The sequence below is a fragment of the Amphiura filiformis genome, chromosome 9 (assembly GCF_039555335.1).
Source record: "Amphiura filiformis chromosome 9, Afil_fr2py, whole genome shotgun sequence".
NCBI classification, from domain to species: domain Eukaryota; kingdom Metazoa; phylum Echinodermata; class Ophiuroidea; order Amphilepidida; family Amphiuridae; genus Amphiura; species Amphiura filiformis.
The window spans coordinates 54402207-54425623 of NC_092636.1; the positions used below are offsets into that span (position 1 = coordinate 54402207).

Below are 23417 nucleotides of genomic sequence, written 5' to 3' on the forward strand. Positions count from 1 at the left end.
ATACATGATCTAGCGATCTGCAGAACAAATTGCAAAATATACATTTAATAACAGAAACAATGTTTGCATTGGGAGGCACATACATTTTTAGTTAGGGAAATGTTTTGCAAAGCTTTCGGAGTTTCTTGTTCAGCGATTCTATAAGCCGAAGTTGCTTAAACAAAGTCAATAAAGCAAGTCTTTTAAAATCAACCAGGAACTACCGAGTGTGCATCAAAACGTGACCCTAACGATACTACTACAAACATGAAAAGTTGAATTTACACTCCGCCTTTGAACGACGAGCAACTGGCTTTCGACCAATCAGTGTCAATTCACCTTAACTTTATATTTAAAAAAATTAAAAGACAAAATATTAACAAGGTGCAGAATATTATCAAACAAAACTAAACAATTTGCTAGCTCTTGGATATGTTACTTTAATCGGTGGCCCTTTTTGTGGAAACAATTGATTTGAATATTAATTGTTTAAAGGACTTTTGTTTTGTGTTTTTGTTAACCTGTTAATGATTACACTTATGTTAATTAACACAAACTTGTTTTAATGTTAAGATAATTCTTAACATAATTGTTTACCAGGCAGAAGCCAAATAATTATGGTTGGTTGTTGAAACGACAAGGTTGAACAAACTGAACATATTTCCAATAACCTAAAGCTAGTGTCCGTTCTTTAATAACGATATGAGGAGATGATCATGTGTATTGCACCAGCTCAGCTGAAGGCAACAGGTTGCGATGATTTATCGATTGGTTGGTAAAATACTCTCATTTTATAAGAAACCTTAACCCTTCCAGCGAAACAACCTCGTTGCCGATGCAGCTTTGTGATCACGCAGAAGGTGCCGCCAATGTGCACTATAGCCGTATGTGATTCTGGACACTTTCATCAAGTATGCTCTAGTACCTTCAGGCTCTAAGATCTTACAATATAGCAAATATTCTTGAGACACAGCTATGTTACCGTGAATATCCATAAGCACCCATGAAATGACATCTAGTATTGTTGTTAATCTCATACCTATACCAAAGAGAGGTAATTTCCAAGAGTTAATTTATAAATAGAGGTTAGTAAACTGTGTTTTTGAAAAGGAAACTGGTTGGTAGTATCTGCACACACGAATTACAACCTAAAGGTACGTCTGAGGTTGTGTTTTTATTGCAAAAACATTGATTTGAGCAATCAGAGTTGTAATATTAGAAGACAAAACAACCTTCTGACAAGCCTTGGTTTTTGCCGTTTGTATTTACTCAGATTTTTGAGCCTCGAGTGTAGCACGTGTTAACTTAACACAACTGATACATTCCAATATTACAATAGTAACATTCACATTGCCAATCATTCTGTTTTTTCCGATTCAAAGTTTCTAATAATATTATCTGATACAGATAGCGATCTATAAATAGGGGTAAACATGTTTGATTCATTCTATCTTCAAAAATGGCAAATGGCGGGAATCAACGCAGAGAAATTAACGAATCCGCCTGGTTTTTCTTTTGGCGCCAAACTACAGCTATTACTGATTTAAGTTGGCTACAATAAGTGTACAACTTTCTTGTGGAGGGCTATACAAAACTAAAACAATTTTGGCTACAAAACGCTATTAGATATTTGGTGTTTAGCAAATTAACGATTAAAATCCAAAAGTTTTAAACTTTTGTCTTTATATCGCAACAAGAGCACGCAGACAATTGTATTGGTACAAAGCAAATTCATATTAACAATTTTACTAAAATATTAAAGAATAGATTGAGTTGCTTATAGCATTGAAACAATACATCGCTACCGTAAACACAACGAAGGAAACTACCAGTACTGTCCAATTGCGATGGCGCAGGGCAGGCAGACCTTTCCGAATTCTGCTCTGTAAAGTGCTTACACAGTCTTCACAGAATTCGGACTTTAAAAATATTCTCCATCGTAATATATATACATCAAACATATTGAACAATATTTGTCGCAACATCATCAAACTTGCCGGTCACAGGGGCTGCCACGCCATTTCTTCACACACACACGAAATAAACCTATGAAATTGTCATCAAAAGAAACGTGCGTATTAAACTTGGTCGCATATTTGTAACCGAACCATTTAAAGATATTGCCACAACTTGTTCCCGACCAACCCTGCTTAGTTAATAACAACTGGATTTATTCCCCTCTCCCCGCCGCGCCGGCCCTAGCTAGCCGCCCGCGCACTTAAGGGGGGAGGGAAGGGCGCTGCGTTTATAGTTTGGTATGACATACATCCCACTGTCGTTGTCATTGAGAACTATCAGTGTTAGTTGATTCAGCTCTCAGAAGCGCGTTGTTTCGTCTGACATGTTCAGTGGTTCTTGTAAGCCCGGATAGTCGTTGCCAGTGTACGTTCTACGGTAATCATTCCCATATTTAGTGCGGGGAGGATCACTTCTCTGAAAGACTTTAAGATACGTGTGATTTGCAGCCAAAGACATCAAGAAGTGGATCTGAAGAGTAAAACATATAGAAAACAATAATTTAATATACAAGTGGCGCTATTTTTAATTGTTATCCTTGTTCGTATACAACATCCACTATTCACATGACTTGTTGCTTGCTTGAAGTTTCGCTGAGTAATTACGCCATGTACGCGGATTGTACACCGTGCATTCGGTAATTTACCGAAGTGCAACTTTTGATGGTTGATTGTAATATGTAACAAATCAAAACGAACCACCAGTGAAGCGACATTATTATTCTATGAGACAGCTTCTTATAAGGAATTGAAGTCTACCGCGCACCATTGGACCACAGATCCTGATTGAATAAATAAACCTTCATCAAATACTTTCGATCATGGACATCCCTCTTACCGCGGGCTACGGCGATGAATACAGGTTGGTCCGATCGTTAATCGTAAGATCGGCACCAATATGAACAAAAGGAACACAGCTCTAAATTCATCGACCATCGTGTGGATTTTGACGCTCTCCTTCAAGCATGTCAAGAAATGAGATTTTTAACCATATTGTAAACTTTACAAATGAAGATAATAACATAATTCCACTAATTATCAGCATCTAAAAATTATTATTCATGTTGTTATGTCCATATCATACTTAACAGTTTTTTAAATGGCGTACACATAAAAAAAACCCGCCACGCTCTTTGAGATTGCTTTATATGATGATACCATTGATATGGACCTGAGTATTAAACTGTGCAGACTCTCATTCATCTGGGTATGTTGAAATTAAGATTTAATTTAAATCTGGTCAACCAGACATATCTATTTTTGACGGACGAACCGACGTTGCGACTGAAACCTTCAGTCTTCAGCTGGATTGTGATGCAAATGACCTTGAGTACCGGACACTCAAAAGGAATTATTGCGACCACAGGATTACCACTCACTTTAAACCCACAAACACGATCCGCCAGTCCTTAGTACATCCCAAGGACAAACAGCCCATGGGAAGGATCAGTGGAGTGGTCTACGGGGTACACTGTTCTGGAGAGCAAGCCTGTCAAGAATCTTACATAATCGCATGTTACAACATCGCAGAGCTAGCTCAAGTGGAAACACTACATCTGAAAGCCAGCGGACACCATTTTGACACCAAGGATGTCCGAATTTTGGATCGGAAGCAGCGTTGGTTTGAGGGTGGTGTGAAAGAGGCAATCTGGGTGAGGGCTGAGCAACCATCCCTCAACCCTGGGGGAGGCGTCCGGGCAGGATCATAAAGGACATTCCTCGCCGATTGTCATCAATACCGGAAGTGTGCAGTACTCAAGGTCATTTGCATCACAACCCAGCTGAAGACTGAAGGTTTCAGTCGCAACGTCGGTTCGTCCGTCAAAAATAGGTATGTCTGGTTGACCAGATTTAAATTAAATCTTAATGACCTGAGTGTTATTTTTGTTTTACTCGCCATGCTTTATCGTATACTTTGTTTTATTATTACATATTAATTTTACGTGATGGAATTGGTGTGGTGTTTTAAACTCGTGATCATCTCGAAGATCAATGAGAAAGAGTCATTGTAAGGTGTAAGATACCGATATACTCTAACCGGAATAACATCCAATTCACAAACAATGTTGCTATTATAAAGAAGCAAATTTTAAAACATGGACAAAAGTCCATAACTGGGTGTAAATACTAGTACTCATATTTCTATTCACAACATCTTACCATTCCGATGACTATGACGACACAAGCAACCATGATCAGATAAACACATAGATGGATTTCCTCATTCTAGAGAAATAGGACAAAAATAAAAGATATGGTTAAGTACTTACAGAATAATACTTGTAAATGGACCCAATCCCGTCAAAGAAAGGTGACTCATCGGTATTTGTCACTATTATAATCGTTAACCTGCTTCAATTCATTTCATAGCTTCCAATTTGCACATGATGATAACTTTGCCTTTTATTAACATGTTTGGTTGATGGGTCCCCTCGATCTATTTATAAATAGGGGATAAAACATGTTTGATTCTTCAGAAAGAGGTAAGAATCTGGGAAGATTCCCAAAATTTATTATTCAATTTGTTCATTCTATTCATCAAACCTAAAAGCTCCTCCGTAAGCATCGAATATATTGCGGAATAGAGGTCAAGAAGTGTCCTCCCACGGAAACATAATAAAATAGAAAGAATTGGTGGTCCCTAACAGAGCTGGATTTATCAGGCATATCCGCCAGGCTGGGTAATCAATACGCACTTGTCTTCAATGCTATAGAGAATTACACTGTTTGTTGGATTTTTGCTATGAGCTAAGAGGTAATTTAAATCGTTGGATCTGATTTCACAAGTTGACATTTTATGCAATATATAGTATGATGTAGTTAATGAGAAAACCTTACGGTGATTCGACTAATTTATCCGCTGAATGTTTGATATAGGGGTCGTACTCTTAATTCTAACATAATAAAGTGATTAAATGCACTTGAACCATAGGTCTGTAAGCTATCTTGTATTATGTGTGCACTGAATGGGCTGGTAGGCATGAGGTGTGTGCGTAGGATGGTTAATTCGTATAGACAATTATACAAGGTATTGCATTTAACACAGAGACTTAATATCAACAAATTGTTTTCATGATTGCGTTAAATTAACTATTGGCTCAAGCGTTGCAGTACGGTTGGACCGTTACAGTTTTACGCTCAATCTCTGCACCTAATATTCTTATCATATCAAAATGGGAAAAGTAGCCAAATTAAAACTTTAACCTCATAAAGTGTGTCTATAATAAGAATGAAAACGGGAAATACACACTTTTCTCTTCTATCTTAGTAACGCTCATTTGGTTTGTTTTCAATACAATAATTGTATACAAATTTATACAATTTTGTACAATCACAAATAAATGCACACTTTTAAAAATAACGGTTGTATGTTGCGTCTGTTTTCAATTTTCAATTCAGGCAGGTTGCACATAGCGCCTTTAAATGGATGATATTTCAAAACATCATTCATAATTAATCAGCAGTGGCACTAAGTATTTGAAATCACTATAAAGACTGTAAATTCAGATGTGTACGAGTATAATATCACAAACAATAAAACTGATTTATTTTTTATTTTATTCTTGAGCAAGTTTGCATTCTAAATGAATCAATCTGTTTTGAATGTTATAATGGTTTATTGTTAATTCTCTGTGTAGGACATGACATAATATATAAAAAACAAAAACACATTGACCAAATTGAAATATAATACAAACCGAAATTTAACATAATGTGGGCGTTTGCTGAAATATTACGAGAACATTACGCTATAATAAGTGATCAACATCGCTTATATAGCTTGCAGAAGGTCTGGTGTATAATCAGCCAATCAGGACATTGTATACAACACGCAAATATAATGGATTCCTTTCTTTGGAATCCTGCGAGAGCATCTCCTGGTTGATATTCTCGGCGGAATGAGTCCGGGATGATGTATTCGAGATGACAGAATAACTAATATCCAAGCTTTAACATCAAACTATATTGGTTGCGTAACGCGGATTCTTACGTACAAGTTTTAGAACTTTTATGCTGAATATTTATTCATTTAAACAGAATATGTTTTAATGTGTGGGGTGTGTATTTTAAAGGGTCTATTTTTAAAGTTCAGTATATATGTGTAAGGTAAATCGAAAATGTAGAAACAAAAGATTGTCAGGAAGTCACTAAATTGATTGTTTTATTCATACGATGGCCCGTACGATGGCCAGTTCTCTCTTGAAATCTGACTCGAGTAACGATTCACGTGATGATAGTACGGTATAAGGTGATTGGTTACTATTCAGAGAGATGTTTTAGCATTGTGAGAGGTTTCTGGAATAAAATGCAATGAAAAACATATTGGATGTTCTAGTGTCACGAAGTGAATAGAATTTTGTTCTTAAACATCACAATGTGTATGTATTTTTTCTTAGATAGAAGGGTATGTTTCTGCGCATGTATTTCCCTTATTGGGCTTTAATCTTATTATTGTTTACAACAGATGGATTCTGCATCGTACAACCCCGCGTACAACAAATCGATTTTTGTTCAAAACAACTTTCATTCTGTCTATATAAAACACGATTTCAATGTTGTTGTCAAAGAAATATAAAGTTAAATATAGGACACTGTTCCCTTTGTCAATTCAAGCTGAGGGCCGCGAGGGAACAGTATCTAACATCGATGCAAATTAAGGTGCCTATCTCGGAGATAAGTGGGCTACAATATCAGATCTTCCCTCAGTTAACTATTGTATCTTGGAGCATTGACCCCAACCTTATACTTCGTAATGACGCAAAAGAGATTTACATAACTTTCTTTACGCATATCTCAATCTCATTTTGGTTGGAAAAATCAGTAGCTCGCATGATTACACCACTGTATGTGTTTAGTGTATACAGCTTTGGCATCGTTAATTTCCTCAGGGTTCTTGTCTATTGTTCTATTTGCATTACTGAGTAATTAATGCATTGCGTTTATGTGAGATGAACTAATACAGGATTAAAGATTATCGTGTTCATGAATGAGTACATTAAGCCATAAGATATTTGGTAGGTGATAACAGCAGACACTGATATTTCAAATAATCAACTCCCAGGAGCTCTGAGAATGTAAGCCATATTGTGACTCTATGGCAAGAAGTAAGTAGTTTAAACATTTTGTCATGCTTGTGTTTTCTTCATCAAAGCAGGTGTAGTCAATAGTACATTTTCGCTGTGTCACACCTTGAATCAACTTGTAGTTGTATGTTTATAGGACTGCTTGTAGAAATCGATTTCTCATCATTTTCAGATCTGAGAAGTCGATGATATATACTATAAATGATTCATTGACAAGGCGTAAGTAAATATTCTTACTTGTCAGGTGTTTCAACCTTTTCAAAAAAAATTTACATTTACAATTTTTGAATTGAAAGGTCATTCCATGTGAATATTTGGTGATATGATGCAGAGTTAATTGAGTACATGCAGTAAATCATTTAAAACTATTATTTTTGCCGTATAAACTAATTATTATTATCCTGTCAAACACCGTTCCATTGTTCCAATGGTTCAGACACTCTCATGTCCACGCACGGGTTTTCAACGCGATGCTACAATTCGGCGTTCGAACGCGAACATAACCATCATGATCGCTATAGCGGAAGTACCCGTATTGTACATTTTTGTGGAACATAGGGCAACTGGTTACCTTTGACCTTTCCGTCCATGGCGGAAAACTGTTAATATTGAAGACCGAATTAAAAGACTAGTTTGCGTCTGACGCCAGGGCAAAGGCGCGACGTGATTGGTTGCTGACCTGCGCAGAGCAACATTTTAGTCAGGTTAACAGAACGTCATACGCAAACTAGTCTTTTTAATTCGGTCTTCAAAAGTTCCTTTAATGGAATTTTTTAATACAGACATTGTAAAATTCATTTTCAATAGACACATTTTATTCCTATGAAAAGTATCAATGGCCTGCAAGAAAAAAAGGTCAAATTCAGCTATAGGCCTATTTATTATCATAATCATTCGCAGACATTCAACAATATATAATTTATTTCGCAAGTTTTCGAGCAGTCATTAAAAAAAACTTTTGCAACACGTCTTTAATTCAACTTTGCTCCACTTCTATAGGCGATTACAAATTGAGTAATGCATTTTAGAGAAGTATATTCATGAAAAATCCTGTTTAATCATATTTCTATCATTCATTTAAACATAAAAGTGTTTTTATGAGTACAGTTGTGTACTTCAAAGGGTTTTGTAAGTTCAGTAAATATGTGTAAGGTAAATCGAAAATGTAGAAACAAAAGATTGTCAGGAAGTCACTAAATTGATTGTTTTATTCATACGATGACCCGTTCTCTCTCTGATTCGAGTAACGATTCACGTGATGATAGTATGGTATAAGGTGATTGGTTTCTATTCAGAGAGATGTTTTAGGGCTTACTACTTTTGTAAACTGTATAACATAATCGTATAATGAGAGGTTTATGGAATAAAATGCAATTTAAAACATATTGGATGTTCTGATGCCACGAAGTGAATGGAATTCTGTTCTTAGTAAACATCAAAATGTGTATGTATTTTTTCTTCGATAGAAGGGTATGTTTCTGCGCATGTATTTCCCTTATTGGGCTTTAATCTTATTATTGTTTACAACAGATGGATTCTGCATAGTACAACCCCGCGTACAACAAATCGATTTTTGTTCAAAACAACTTTCATTCTGTCTATATAAAACACGATTTCAATGTTTTTATCAAAGAAATATAGAGTTAAATATAGGACACTGTTCCCTTTGTCAATTCAAGCCGAGGGCCGCGAGGGAACAGTATCTAACATCGATGCAAATTAACGCGCCTATCTCGGAGATAAGTGGGCTACAATATCAGATCTTCCCTCAGTTAACTATTGTATCTTGGAGCATTGACCCCAACCTTATACTTCGTAATGACGCAAAAGAGATTTACATAAGTTTCTTTACGCATAATGTCATTCTCATTTTGGTTGAAAAAATTAGTAGCTCGCATGATTACACCACTGTGAGTGTTTAGTGTATACAACTTTGGCATCGTTAATTTCCTCAGGGTTCTTGTCTATTGTTCCATTTGCATTACTGAGTAATTAATGCATTGAGTTTATGTGAGATGAACTAATGTCGGGATTAAAGATTATCGTGTTCATGAATGAGTAGATTAGCCATACTATATTGGGTAGGCGATAACAGCAGAGAGTGATATTTCAAATAATCAACTCCCAGGAGCTCTAAGAATGTAAGCCATGTTGTGACTCTATGTCAAGAAGTAAGAAGTTTAAACATGTTGTCATGCTTGTGTTTTCTTCATCAAAGCAGGTGTAGTCAATAGTACATTTTCGCTGTGTCACACCTTGAATCAACTTGTAGTTGTATGTTTATAGGACTGCTTGTAGATATCGCTTTCATTCAGATCTGAGAAGTCGCTGATGTGTACTATAAATCCCGGCTATAAATGATTCATTGACGAGGCGTAAGTAAATATTCTTACTTGTCAGGTGTTTCAACCTTTTCAAAAAAAGAGAATTTTACATTTACAATTTATTAATTGAAAGGTCAATTCCTTACGATATATTTGGTGATATGAAGCAGAATAAATTGAGTACATGCAGCAAATGATTTAAAATTATTATTCTCTTTGCCGTACCCGCATTGTACATATTTGTGGGGCATAGGGCAACTGGTTACCTTTGAAATTTCCTTCCATGACGGAAAACTGTTAAAAGATGTTAAAATAGTCCAGCATTGTCTTTATATCTAATGGATGTAAATTAGGGTGTATCTTACTTCCATACTAGGCACTTCTGTGGATATTCGTTTGCCCATTAAACCTTCCAGTTATTTCAGTTTCTGTTAAAACATTATGTGGATTGTTGTTTTGATGACATATTGAATCAAAATGGCGACTAGACGTCTCGCTCGTCAGGCCAATAATGACGTTTTCGATCAGTTTCAGTAAAAAAACCGGTCGTTTTACTTAGTCCATCTTTCTTCCTTTAATGGAATTATTTAATACAGACATTGCAAAATTCATTTTCAATAGACGCATTTTATTCCTATGAAAAGTTATAATGGTCTGCCAGAAAAAGTAGGTCAAATTCAGCTATATTTATTATCATAATCATTCTAAGACAAAAATATATAATTTATTTCGCACGTTTTCGAGCAGTCATGAAAAAGAAGCTTTGCAACACGTCTTTAATTCAACCTTGCTCCACTTCTATAGGCGATTACAAATTGAGTAATGCATTTTAGAGTATATTCATGAAAATTAAAAAATCAGTCCTGTTTAAAACTGCATACTTCTTTCTATTAAGACGATCAAACAAATTGAAATATTCTGTACATTTATACTAATTACTTCCTAGCTTCAGATAAAAAGAATAAAAACCAATATCAACTTGTAATTTGTAACCAAGGAGCATCACACGGATATTGATGGGTAGATCTATGTCTGATTTAATGCGTGCCCAGTGCTTAGATCATCGGAATGGTTTACAACAACCAGTTAACAATTAAGATCTCACAAACGTGCCTAGATTTATTAATCGTCAGCTTGATAGTTGACCCTCTTTCCATGACAGGCAAGCGAACCTTGCTCAATCAATTGAAAACGTTTTTGTTCTAAAGATATTTAGCTATATTTGGCTATTACCTGCACAAGTGAGCCAGAAGCAGGCAAACATAAGGTTAACGCTGCGAGGACATAAGCCATAGAGGGGTAGTATGGTATAAGATCTCATTTTTCGCAGTTTTACGTAGGGAGGACGCGTGGTGTGTCGGTGTGTTGTTATATTAGGAGTCCTCGGAAGTAATGCAAAGCAAACGCCAACAAACACACAAATCACAGCCTGATCCATGAGCTCACACACCCACACACCCACAAAATATCAGCCATAAAAATATACTCAAAAATAACATGATTCGACCACAAGTGGCAACGTGGATTTATCATAGCCCGCAATACTATTGTGTAATACTTTTATAAACCTATTCATTACCTGTCCGCAGAAGTTCTTGAGGCTATCGCCGCATATGGTCGTGTTCGATGCAGCGGTAGGCGCGCCTTCACGAGTCACTAATCCTGTATGCACAAAGATAAAATATAACAAAGAAAAGACTAATAAGAAAAAAAAATCACACGATACTAAACTTAGTTTCTTTCCTGTAAGTGTACCAAAATCTAAGATTTAATTTTTATGGCAGAATTTGTAGTCTACAAGAGTTATTTTCAAATCACCTTCCTAGTAGATATAGAATATATAGAAATTAGAACATTTGGAACATTTAGATATAGATAACATTATTTTCTATTTGCATACAATGTGTTAATACTGCCCCTATAATATGTGCTGACGTGGTAATCATAATATAAATTCGAAACTATCCAACAATATCATCAATGTAATGCCCTCAGCAGTCTCTGAAAAGAGCAAACGAGTATTTTAGGGCACATCTTCAACACGTAGTATAGCTCAGTTTCAACAATCTATCTAGCCAATTTATTACTGTCATAAGCGTATCAATTCTGACCACCTACACAGGAACCTTTTAGCAGTCCAATATAACCTGTTGGATACAATGGTAAAAAGGTACCTTAAAAGATATTATCTGTATTGGATTACATATCCAGAGGTCATTCACCAAGATGAGCAGCAGCAGCCTGTTGTAAGGCAATACGTCAAGTAATAAATCTTTTTTGTTGTTACAGGTCTCGGGGACAGGTACGGCGCACAGTGGCAACAGTTAAATAGCGTCAAAACCTTGACATATTACGTCATTATGCATTGTGGTTTACATGCACCTGTGTTAACAATAACATCTGACAATGGCATGTGCATCACAGTCAATCTATATAAGTAGTAGGGCGTGCAAATAAACAATAGATTTGTACCACATATACCATAATATTTCTGTATTCTCTGGAATAAACGACATTGTTGACGCGGAGTGATGTACTCTAGTTGACATAATAACCAGCATCCTATCTTTATTACCTTGTGATATTACATATTGATGCATGTTTGACAATCTTTGAGAATAAGGTTCTGTTGCCAAAATTGGCAAACACATTGGGTATCGAAAATATATCTTCATCAACATCAAGCCTCAAGGTTAGACTATGCCATAGTCGATTTTTGATAAATAATTATGTTATTAATCATGATGAACGCATTCAGTTGAACTGGAAATTATACTTATATCTATGACATCAAAATACTAATAAATGGTTATGAAAAAGTTTATTATAATTATATTTGACAGTTCATTTGTAACAGTAAACTATACGTAGGCTTATATTATTGAATGCAACATATTATAACGGCATAATTATAATGGCACTTGCACTTCAATACTGAACAATTCTGATTTTAGAATCTACCAGGTTATTAATCGCGAAAGCCCGTGTTAAAAATCGACTATGTACATTGCCTTTTTAACAGGGGACTTAGTCCCTAACACACACTGTCAATCATACTTGTTTATCAATCCAATTTAACCGCAGGCACAAAGCCTGGACGTACAAGACGCGCCCATGCACCTAGTACACAAAGGGCCGCATAGTTGTGTACGGTGTAGTTATCAATGGTATTGGCCAGATCCATTTAAAGATGCATTACATCATGGCCAATTTTAGTTAGGCCAGAAATTGGCCTAACTCTCGTGTCCCGTGTTAAGAATCTTAACCGCAACCCAAAGTAAGTAGTCCACTTAGGAAGCTAGTAAACAGAGGGAGTACGGTGACTGAAAAGATCAGATGTGAAATTCTATCAATTGCACACAATTATTAAATACAAATCAGAGTTTTATGCTTAAATGTAACAGCCAAAGTATACAAAATGGGCAAGTGGACTACGGAGAAGTCTACATCAAGGTTAAATCTTGTAATAAAGGTTAAAAATCATGCTAATAATTTTATCATTGTAGTGGTTGTAACGCCCAAACTGTTGCCGCTCAAATAATAGAACCATACTCAAATTCCCCACATTTTCAAGATTTTAATAAGACATTTAAATGGGAACAAAGCTTTCTTTCAATGATTATCGAAATTAGATAGCTCTTAAATTCTTGGAAAATTCAATTCAATTCAATTCAATTTTATTAAAAATAACATCGTGGCCCACCGGCCAAATTGCTGCCATTTTTTACAATATAAAAATATTAAAACATCAAAAAATTGCAACCAAATTATTACACATAAATGAACAAAATAGCATTAATTAAGAAAAAAGATATAATAATATTGCACAATATAAAAAATATCAAAATTGCATAATAATCAATGTCCACAGCAATTAAACCTCATTCACCTATACCCTGCTCACACATACACATTAACTTCACACACAGGCACGCCACTAACCACAAACTCACATGTATAGCACACCATTCACAAACTTGCCAGAACTTAATTACACCATGTACACAAACTCCATACAGCCAACACAAACAAAATATGGATTCACAAACTCATTTGCATTCTCTCACTTACCATGTACACCTAACACCACTCAAGTCACAAGACCCTTTACTCACACATACTAAATCAGACATCTTTCATACACTTCTCAATCCCAACCAAAGCCCCAATACATGTATTATTGCACATCAAACATCAACAAAAGCATACAATGAATAAAATTAATATTACAACACAAAGTGAGTACATGATGAGCCACTAGTTACATTTACCTTGATTGTTCAAAAGATTGATAAAATAGGGCACTGGGCTGTTACGAAAACGAGATGTTCTGATTTTAAATTGGGAAACAGAATTTGCATTACGGAGGTTCCTGCCATGCGATTGAATACGGGTTGGTGGCAGCAGGTGTTTACATCTGATATTATCTGGGAGACCAATGGCAAATTTCAAACACTGATTTGTTCTCCTAGTATCAAGGGATTCAAGGTTACACGATAACAAAGCATCATTATAGGTGGTGTAATCAGGGCCTAAAATGGTTTTACATGCCCTTCTTTGAATTCTTTCTAATTCATTTCTTTGTTTAACAGTAATACCTGAATGCCAGACTGCAGCAGAATATTCAAGGACAGGTCTGAGATAACTCTTGAGAACTACAGTGAGCTCCTTTTTGTCAAAGCCAAATTTTTTAAAGAACGGAGCATAAAGAGCCTCCTATTGGCTGCCACAAGCATATTATTGATCTGGGCATCCCATTTAAGGTCATTTTGCACCCATAAGCCAAGAATTTTAGCTTTATTAACGACAGAAAGGGGTTCATTGCCAATAGTGAGCTCAGAGAAAAGAGGTTCAGACTTGCCAAAATTAATCTGAAGAGCCTGACATTTTGAAGGGTTGAGTTTCAGACCATTAGTCTCAGACCAATCCTCAAATTTGGTTAGGTCATCCTGTAAGCCACCTTTTTGCTTTACATTACGGTTTTCTGCAAAAGTCATATCATCGACATACTTCCAATACTCAGTTTTTGCATCAGATGCGGCATCATTAATTAAAATCTGAAAACCCAGCGGGCCCAGTTTTGTACCTTGAGGTACCCCGCCGTTAACAAAAACATATTCAGAGAGGGTATCATTTAACTTAACACACTGTTGCCTGTTGTGTAAAAAATCACAAATCCAGGGTATGATGGATCTACGCACACCAATGTTGATCATCTTCTCAATGAGGAGGGTGTGGTTGATCAGGTCAAAAGCTTTGGAGAAATCTGTAAGCACTACCGTACCCACGTTTTGTGATTTTTCAGCACCCAGGTTAAGGAAATGAATGAGATTGAGTAAATAGTGACTAGTGGAAACCCCTGGGACGTTGCCAAATTGACGGACATCTATCAAACATTCAATATCATCTAAAATCCATTTGGTGATAAAGCCTTCAGCAACTTTAGAGAAGATGGATGTTAAAGACACAGGTCTTAACTTGTCAATACTAGGGGGATTTGTTTTGGAATTGGAACAATAATAGCTTTTTTCCACTGATTGGGCACTATTCCCTCTCTAAAAGAGCTATTGAGAATGTCTGTGAGTGGGATGCTGAGTTCATAAGCAAACTCTTTGACTAGCTGGGGTTTTATACCATCTGGACCTCCAGCTTTTGAAGGATTAACTTTTTGAAGTTCAGAGTAAACCTCCCAGGGATATAATTGACAGATTTCTGATTTAGCAGGTAAAAAAGGCGTGAGCTTTTTTCTATCAAGTGGCTCAATGTGAGCCGACACATTGGCAAACAAGTTATTAACAGCGTTTGCTTTACCTGCACAGTCATCCTCTTTTATACCTGGGATATTTAATCTGAGTTCAGATTTAGTGTTGTTTGTAATAACTCTAATCTGCTGATGCCACTTACGAGGGTTGGTTTCCTGAAGAACTCTGATTCTATCAGCATGATAAGATTTTTTTGCTTTAATTACCTCTCTTTTTACAGCATTGCGTAATCTACGCCACTCATGTACATCAGATTCAAAAGCTTTTTGACGAGCTATGATGAGATTTTTAATATGAGTAGTAATCCAGGGCTTATCATTACAATGAACCTTCTTCCTTTTGATTGGAAAACACACATTAGTGACAGATTCAAGCATGGAGTAAAATAAATCAACCTTGTTCTGTGTACCAATACAATTCAAAACATCATGCCAGTCCTGATTTTGTAACCAACTACCAAGGACTTCAATTCCAGAATCTGTAATTGGGCGACCAACATAATATTTAGCACTGTTTTTAGTTCTTACATTTACAATTGGTTTCCACAAAACACAGCTGTGGTCACTAAAACCTAGAGGTGAAATAGGTTGAGGTTTATTATAATACTCTTGTAATTTACTGTTTGTGATGATAAAGTCAAGCGTTGCTTTCCCCCGTGTAGGAAAGTCAATTAACTGAAACAGGTCATTACCTCTTGTAATAGGCGCGATATTCATACGATTAAAATCACCTGTTATAACAATCCCTATTTCCGGGTATTTAGAACGTAAGAAATCAACACTTTGTAATAAATGTTCAGTTAAAAGTTCCTGGTACGGCGAGTCTGTAACTATATAAACGGCGCAAATTGCCACAGCTGACACACCACGCGGAAGTCTGTTCGGACGAACTTTCACCCACCTGCATTCGAGTTGGTCAGGAACAATGATGTCTGTAATGGGAGATGATGGAATGTCCTCCTTTACGTAAATTGCTACACCTCCCCCGCGCTGATGTTCACGGTGTTTTGAAAACATTGTGTAACCACCAAAGTTCAACTGATGTTCGGGGATGTTGTTAGAAAACCAAGATTCAGTTATCACAGCTATATCCACCTGATTTTGATCAAAAATTACAGCAGTTTCATCAAATTTATTGCCAAGCGACTGGGCATTGGTCATAAAAATTGTGGGCAAACTGTGTCGTGAGGACTTGCTATTGGTAACTGTTCTGTTTTGTTCTCTGCTGGCATGGCTATCGATCAAAGGAATACTGATCAAAGTTCTAGGACGAAAGTCAACAGATGGTTGTACGTACTCATCATGGTAATCAGAAACTGATTGTGAAACATGTTCAGTAATTCTGACAGGAATGCTCCTGTGTATATGTCGGCCACCACGGCGACCACGGTAACGTTTCTGTATACCGAGATCGTGCAAATTGGCCATCACTTCTGGAGACAAATCAGGAAGGGTTTTGCCATGATTGAAAAGCAAAAGATCAGTTCTCGTGTAAGTAATACATGCATCTGTAGGGCGTGTTATTTCAGGAATAGTAGAATATGTAACAGGTTCAGTCAATATCGGTAAAGTTACTGGGCTCAAAATTCTGCTACTACTACAGTTATCGTGTATGTAGATGTCTTCGCAAGGGTGCCAAATTTTGCACCTCTCATGTGACGCATTACGAACATGTCGTGTTTGAGCAGAACGTATCGTCTCAGGAAATTCATGTTCATTGATCAAGTTCACAGAATACTTACTATTGCACTTGTGTTGGTAGTAGAAATTAAAAATAGTTAAAACAGCAAAAATACGACACAAAACTGAGATAGGAAACAATAACATTATGGCCGCAGCTGAACAGCGCCCTCTCAAAATCTCAAAATGTGAACAAATTGTGCACGTACCTAGCATATTATAGCCGCGAGCCATGTGGAAATAATACCACTAGCATTTCTCAGTCACTGATACATTCGAGTGTTTATTGCTCGATTAGATGACTGATTTGTCAGAAAAAATATGCATTTCAAAACCTCATATGAATTCCGCGATGAATTCGCGCCAAATCGCTCCGAAATATCCTTTTGTATTTTGCAAGTAAAGCATAATGGAATTATGTTTATATTAAGATGAGCAACGAATATTGATCGTTTTTCAGCAACAAAAGCGTTGTTAAATCTTACGCCTGTGAGGTGTTTCCCTTGTATCGGTTACAAAACAATACACAGAATGTCAACAGTTCCTCGATACCTGAGGCTGTTTTATACTCCCGCCGGATACTAATAAATACATATATATAGCCGAGTTTTTAGCAGGTTAGATAAACACACATGCTAACGGAAACTGTCACAATCTTAGCTTTCTTGCGTTTTTATTTTTCCTCTTTTTACCTCCCGGGCTTCAGATATATGGACTTTCGGTTACAGGAACTTCCTACATTTAAGTCAATGCATGTACTGACGACGTTTCGAAGTGTCTTCATTGAAATTCAATACTATGGGGGTAATCGTGAGGTAGCGTGAACATCTTTATGAGTTAACACAAAGTTGAATGGTTCAACCTGGTATATCAGTCAGCTTGGAAAAGCGTTGAATTGATCGTTGCATATTATACATCAAGGAATGACGCTTTGGTGGCTGAAAGATGAAACGGTATGTTAAAGTGTCAGTTTAGCCAACGCTTTGTAGCAACTTGAACTATATGATAAGACGTTTAATCTTGAGAAGTTTCGTAGTAAATAGTACGATGTTGGAGTGCCCTAAATAGGTATTCTGTGATTCTATGATGAACCTGTTTATAGTCATCCGGGACATTCGTATAGCTTGTGTTGTATGTGTGATTTGAGCAAATGTTTCATTTTGCTTTTGTGACAGTGTCTCCACAATAGTACTTGGCAACTTGTTATCATTCACTTACTTAAACACAAACAATGCTATCGTACAAAGATGTCATGACACCCAACATTATTAGATAGTACCACGTGGTAATTAACATGAGATGCTGGTCATTCTGTCATTTAGAATACACCATCCCATGTAAACTATGTCGTTCATTTCTTAAAGATTGCGAAAAGGTTGTTCAACTCATTACGGGCTGTTCTTACATTGGAAAACGATTGTTGCTATTAATTTTGTGCAATAAAATCGTTACTATACGCTATGGCCCACTTTTAATTAGCTTATTCACCAGTTATTCACTAGAGTTTACATTTTTGCCAAAACTAAAATGTGGCAAAATTTGATCTTGTTCTAAGTAAACGATAATCGCGGCTACTAACCTCAGTTCAAAGACACATAGTGCGCAAAAATATTGCGTATGCAATCTAATTAGATTCTTAACATTTGCCACACTTCGTGTGTAATTTTCATTCATCGTTAGCCGCAAGATATGAAAGAAATCAGCACTGAATGTCTTTGTCTTAATTATCTACATCCCTCAAACCACAAATGTCGAAATGTAGTGGTTGCTTTGAGCTACCATTAGTCATTCTAAAAACACGTGGATACGGTGACATTACCTGATATATGTTCACTATTCAAGTTTGGGCGGTTTCTTACAATCCTTTAAAGCGCAGGCAACATTTACAATTACCTGTTCCACAATGTGTTCCAGAATAAAGTAGAAGATAACAGAATGCAGAAATAAAGTGAAGAAATCCAATACAGGCCTTATGGCGCGCACAATATTATGAAAACAAATCCAGTAGATGAACGTAATTGACCTTGAATTGATTGCGAAGTCAACAGATGATAAAGAATTACGTCTCGTTTTTACGTTTTATTGCTTGCATTGGCTTCTTTTGGTGTTTTTTGCCTTTTACCTAGAAATAGAGTATATAGAAAGTGCGCAAAAACATGACTGATCAAAGTAACGCTTTAGTCTGTACGTAGAATTTAGGCGGGCGTAATCAGTGTTTTTCAGTTTGCCGATTAAGCCTGACAGTCAGAAGAAGGCGTAATTGCCTTTCTAGCGAGAGGGTAGAGGAGTTATTTGAATTGTCTTAATAGTCAACGACATGTCTTGATTAGCTAATGCCCGATGTTGTATTGGAGTAATTTTACAATGCGTGCAAGGAGATGAGCAAAATGCTGTCATAATCGAAACCCGAGTTGAATATAACAGAATGAATTGAAAAGAACTACAGGTATTTGATAATAACTCAGGGATTCGTTAAAGGCGTTTTATTTTACATTGCGACAACAAATTCATTTACATTTTTTCTCTCTCTCTTCTCTTCTCTTCTCTTCTCTTCTCTTCTCTTCTCTTCTCTTCTCTTCTCTTCTCTTCTCTTCTCTTCTCTTCTCTTCTCTTCTCTTCTCTTCTTCTTCTCTTCTCTTCTCTTCTCTTCTCTTCTCTTCTCTTCTCTTCTCTTCTCTTCTCTTCTCTTCTCTTCTCTCTTCCTACTTTTGTCTTCTCTTCTCTTGAATTATTTTCCCTTTCCCTTCTCTGTTTCATCTCGTTTCCTCTCCTCACCTATACTCTCTTTCAATATCGTCTTATTTTTTTCTAATTGCAGTTCCGTTTCAGCAATTAATTATGTTCACTTCTCTGTCTTTCACTTTAGATCAATTTGACATCTATGATAATGCTGATTAAGGGTTAGGTTAATGCTAATTAATCTTAGTGAAATAATCCAATAACATTATACTAATGATCATGTTTCAGTGAAGGGAAATTGTTGCATAATTCATCAATTCTTTCAGCAGTACTTCTATAGATATTGTCACCGTAAAATTCAAACAGGAGGAACAGAAGATTTTACCTATTTCATATATGTTTTCTTTTCATATTAATATTATATTTGCTGTGGAAATCCTGATCGGATTTCATTCACTGTGGTGTTTACACAGCTACGCGCAAGGGTGTCTGGGAGATGAGATACCAAACTGTATCACCAAAATATACGTCGTATTACTGACAAGCGACGGTTTGTCAATAAAACAACGTATATTGTTATATTATCTTTTTAGAAATAATGCCAGGAGCTGAATGTAGGATTTTGTTGCGTAAAGAATACTATAGGATACAGTACATTTCAAGTTTCATTAATTACGACTTATTTGTGGTATGGGGAGCTTGTAGCATTAATATGTCTGGCATTGATTTAACTTCATCATATAAAACATGATAAAGATATAATACTCATGAGGACAGGGATGGTACTTTCTTTGCATCACTCAGTACAATGAAAATCAACTCTCAGAAGACAACAACATGCCGATATTCATGATTTAAGAAATACTCATTTCAATTCAAGAAAAACTTGTATGACATGACATTAACCTGGTTTTTTCTAATTCTTAATTTTTTCATTTTTGACAATATTGGATAATTTCAATTTATTAAGATTGATCACATTTAACCAAAAACTAAATGTTAAAAATATAATTCATCAAGGTTCGATACAGTAAACTTTAACCCCCTGAGTACTACCTGCCGATCTAACATTGCCTCTGATCGGTCAATTACATGATATCGTCACTTTAATCACCAATCAGAATGGAGCTTTGCAAATAATTCACCCCAATTTTTTTGCGTGGTGAAATTATTCTAACAATGTTGCGCATTGGTCCAATTGATAATGAAAACTTCTTTTTGTCCAATCGGCAGGTACTTCTCATTGGGTTAAAGTTATTTACGAATCTGCCTTTCTGATTTCTATCTTGTTCGAATAAACCTTTACAATTACGCAATTCTTATATTAAAACATTCAGGTATTTTGTAAATATGATGATGATGAGATCAGAATTTAACACAGGTACCTTTTTTGTTTTATTTCTACATGTACATTTTGTGAAGTAGTTAGGCTAAATTGGTTTTATTTAAGTGTGAGTGTTGCTTTAATTCAACTGCATCAAGAACTATTAGATCGAATCATTATCAGACCATTATATGGAAAATGCCCACCTTCAAAATCATTCTCGAACCTCTGTCTACAGCCATATATAAGAGGGTAAAGCCAAGGAGAAGCTATACGGAAGGATATGGTGCGCAACGGGTTTCGCTTTAAATGAGCTTTAATTGAAATGCTACAGAATATATCTATACTGACGCCAAACTTGATTTCCAGACACTAAAATTGACATAAAGTGAGTTTAAGAGTATAAACGAAAGCTCTGTAGATTAATTGCTTTATATCAAGTCATCCATAATTATTTAAGCATGGTTCCGATTTCGACTGTTTCGATCTTGTTCCAAATCAGTACTTTTATTTGTTTGGTATATCTGAAGGCCTAATGAGTGTATCTCTGACCATGCATGGTCACTTGGTCAGATACACTCATATTCATTTCGATAATGAAAACTCATTGATCTGACACATTCGATGAGTACCCATCTAACATGGCGCGGGCTTATTAGCTCTCCGGCTTTAAAGAGACAATTGACCAAATATTGCAGGTCATCTTTTTTAGTTTGACATGTTCTGTCTCAAAAGTGCATTCAGTAGAGTATAATCAGGCCTAGTTTGTGTTAGTAGTTCTTACAGATGAAACTAATAGCGCCCGGAAAGGCATAGACTAAGCCACCAATAAAATGGTACTCCAATGTCAGATTTTATTTCTATCAATTGTAAGTGCATTCAACATCAACATGTTCCATAGAGTAAAGCCAGGAACTAGTTTGTGTCAGAAGTTCTTATACATGAAACCAATAGAACCAGGAAAGACATAAATAAGTCACAAACTAAATGGTAGGTAGTCCAATGTCAGATTTCATTTCTGACATGTCTGATGAGATATTAAAGTTATTATCAATAAAACATCAGAATAAAATGTTGTATGACTGATGTAAGTAGAAATAATTTGCAGCTTTCCGTTTCGGTTTCCTTTAATGTACCTCAATTTCAACGTACTAGAGAGAGCTTTAGAGTTATTTGTTGTTAAAGGTATTACCTATTATTATTATTCGGAACTAGTTATTATTTCCCACTCCCGCCTCAAAATTATAATATATTTTGACAATCCCGTTACATACTACCTTTGCAATAAGGTGAGACCGTAAGAGTGACGCTATCGATTGGTTAACCATTCAATTAGTGTGTTTTTTTCTGAATAAAATAATGTCTTTTATATTCGCTTATGTGACTATGTCACTTACAATAATGGTCCTGGACTAGAACCTTATCATGCTTATTATACGACCAGGAAATCGCTGATTTTGAACATATCTATTGTTTGCAGAGACGCAGCTAGTAGTGTTGGGCCAGCAACCACTATCACCATTGTTACGACTTCCAAGTCATTGCTACAACAGCTGTGGGATTAATGTAGATTATGATGAATGACCAAAGCAACAATTGTCCATGGAGTGGCATTATAACAACAACAACAACAACAAAACAGGTCAAATTAATTGACCGTTGGACTGGTAGTTAAAAATAATCTTTATAAAACAATAACTGTTTAATAATCAAGCTAGAAATATAATTGATTTCCGCAATGCCATATAACCTTGGCAGACTGGACCAATCACGAATTCCCTCTACTCTTTTTACCTAAACATGAAGAACATAAAGATATCCATGTTCAAGGGTGCATGATATATTCTGGGATACACGATGCAAGAGGCCAGGACACACGACTGAACGTCCCTTTTCGAAGGACGTGCACTCACTCTTATTGTCAATTTTATATACTTGGCCAAAGTATTCATGGTTGGATGGATTATGGATGTCAATATTATGGTATGACACAATTAATCAATACCAAAGTCAGTACCCCCAATGTATAATGAATCTCGGACACTTCACCCCAGGCGAGTATTCATTATGCAGAATTGTCTCTATGAATGCGATCGAGCTTCCTGACCTGATTATTTATACACAAGAGTACATTACACACAAACAAAACCAAGCTTCATATTCAGGTAACTTTGCTGAGGTATGTTTGCTAAATAGCGGCGTGGATAAAGTGTAATATACCCATGACGTTTGAAGTATTATTTTAAGCAAATAATATTACATTAAAGCGTCTTTGTCAAAACAACTTGTGGGCATAATCAATGCACGATGTCACTGTGCAGTGCTTAGAGGCAGTTGATGACAACAGTAAAGGTTGAGTACTTTAAAACCTACAAAACAAGAACTTACTTAACCACGCACTCATTTTCAAACTCGACAAAAGCGGCTTCAAATCCACTATTTTTTGTCTTTTATAAGAAAATGAAGTATTAGTGAAAGAAGGATGTGAGTGAGTGTGAGGAGACTAAAGATGTTAGTTATCTACATGGTATTGAATTTCATATAGTAGGTAAGCCGAGAGAAATCCTGAAT

At 36.1% G+C, this 23417-nt stretch overlaps 1 protein-coding gene across 3 annotated transcripts in view; it reads right to left on the reverse strand.

Annotated features, from left to right (window-relative positions):
* Positions 1-338: 338 nt before the first annotated feature.
* LOC140161180 (proteolipid protein DM gamma-like) overlaps positions 339-23417 on the reverse strand; it is a 170156-nt gene continuing 147077 nt past the window's right edge. For all 3 annotated transcript variants that reach the window (XM_072184629.1, XM_072184628.1, XM_072184627.1), the window contains exons 5-7: positions 10982-11064; positions 4155-4220; positions 339-2466 (exon numbers count right to left, since the gene is read on the reverse strand). In XM_072184629.1, the coding sequence (XP_072040730.1) occupies positions 2296-2466; positions 4155-4220; positions 10982-11064 (320 nt within the window). In that variant the 3' untranslated portion in view covers positions 339-2295. The remainder of the gene's footprint in view (positions 2467-4154; positions 4221-10981; positions 11065-23417) is intronic.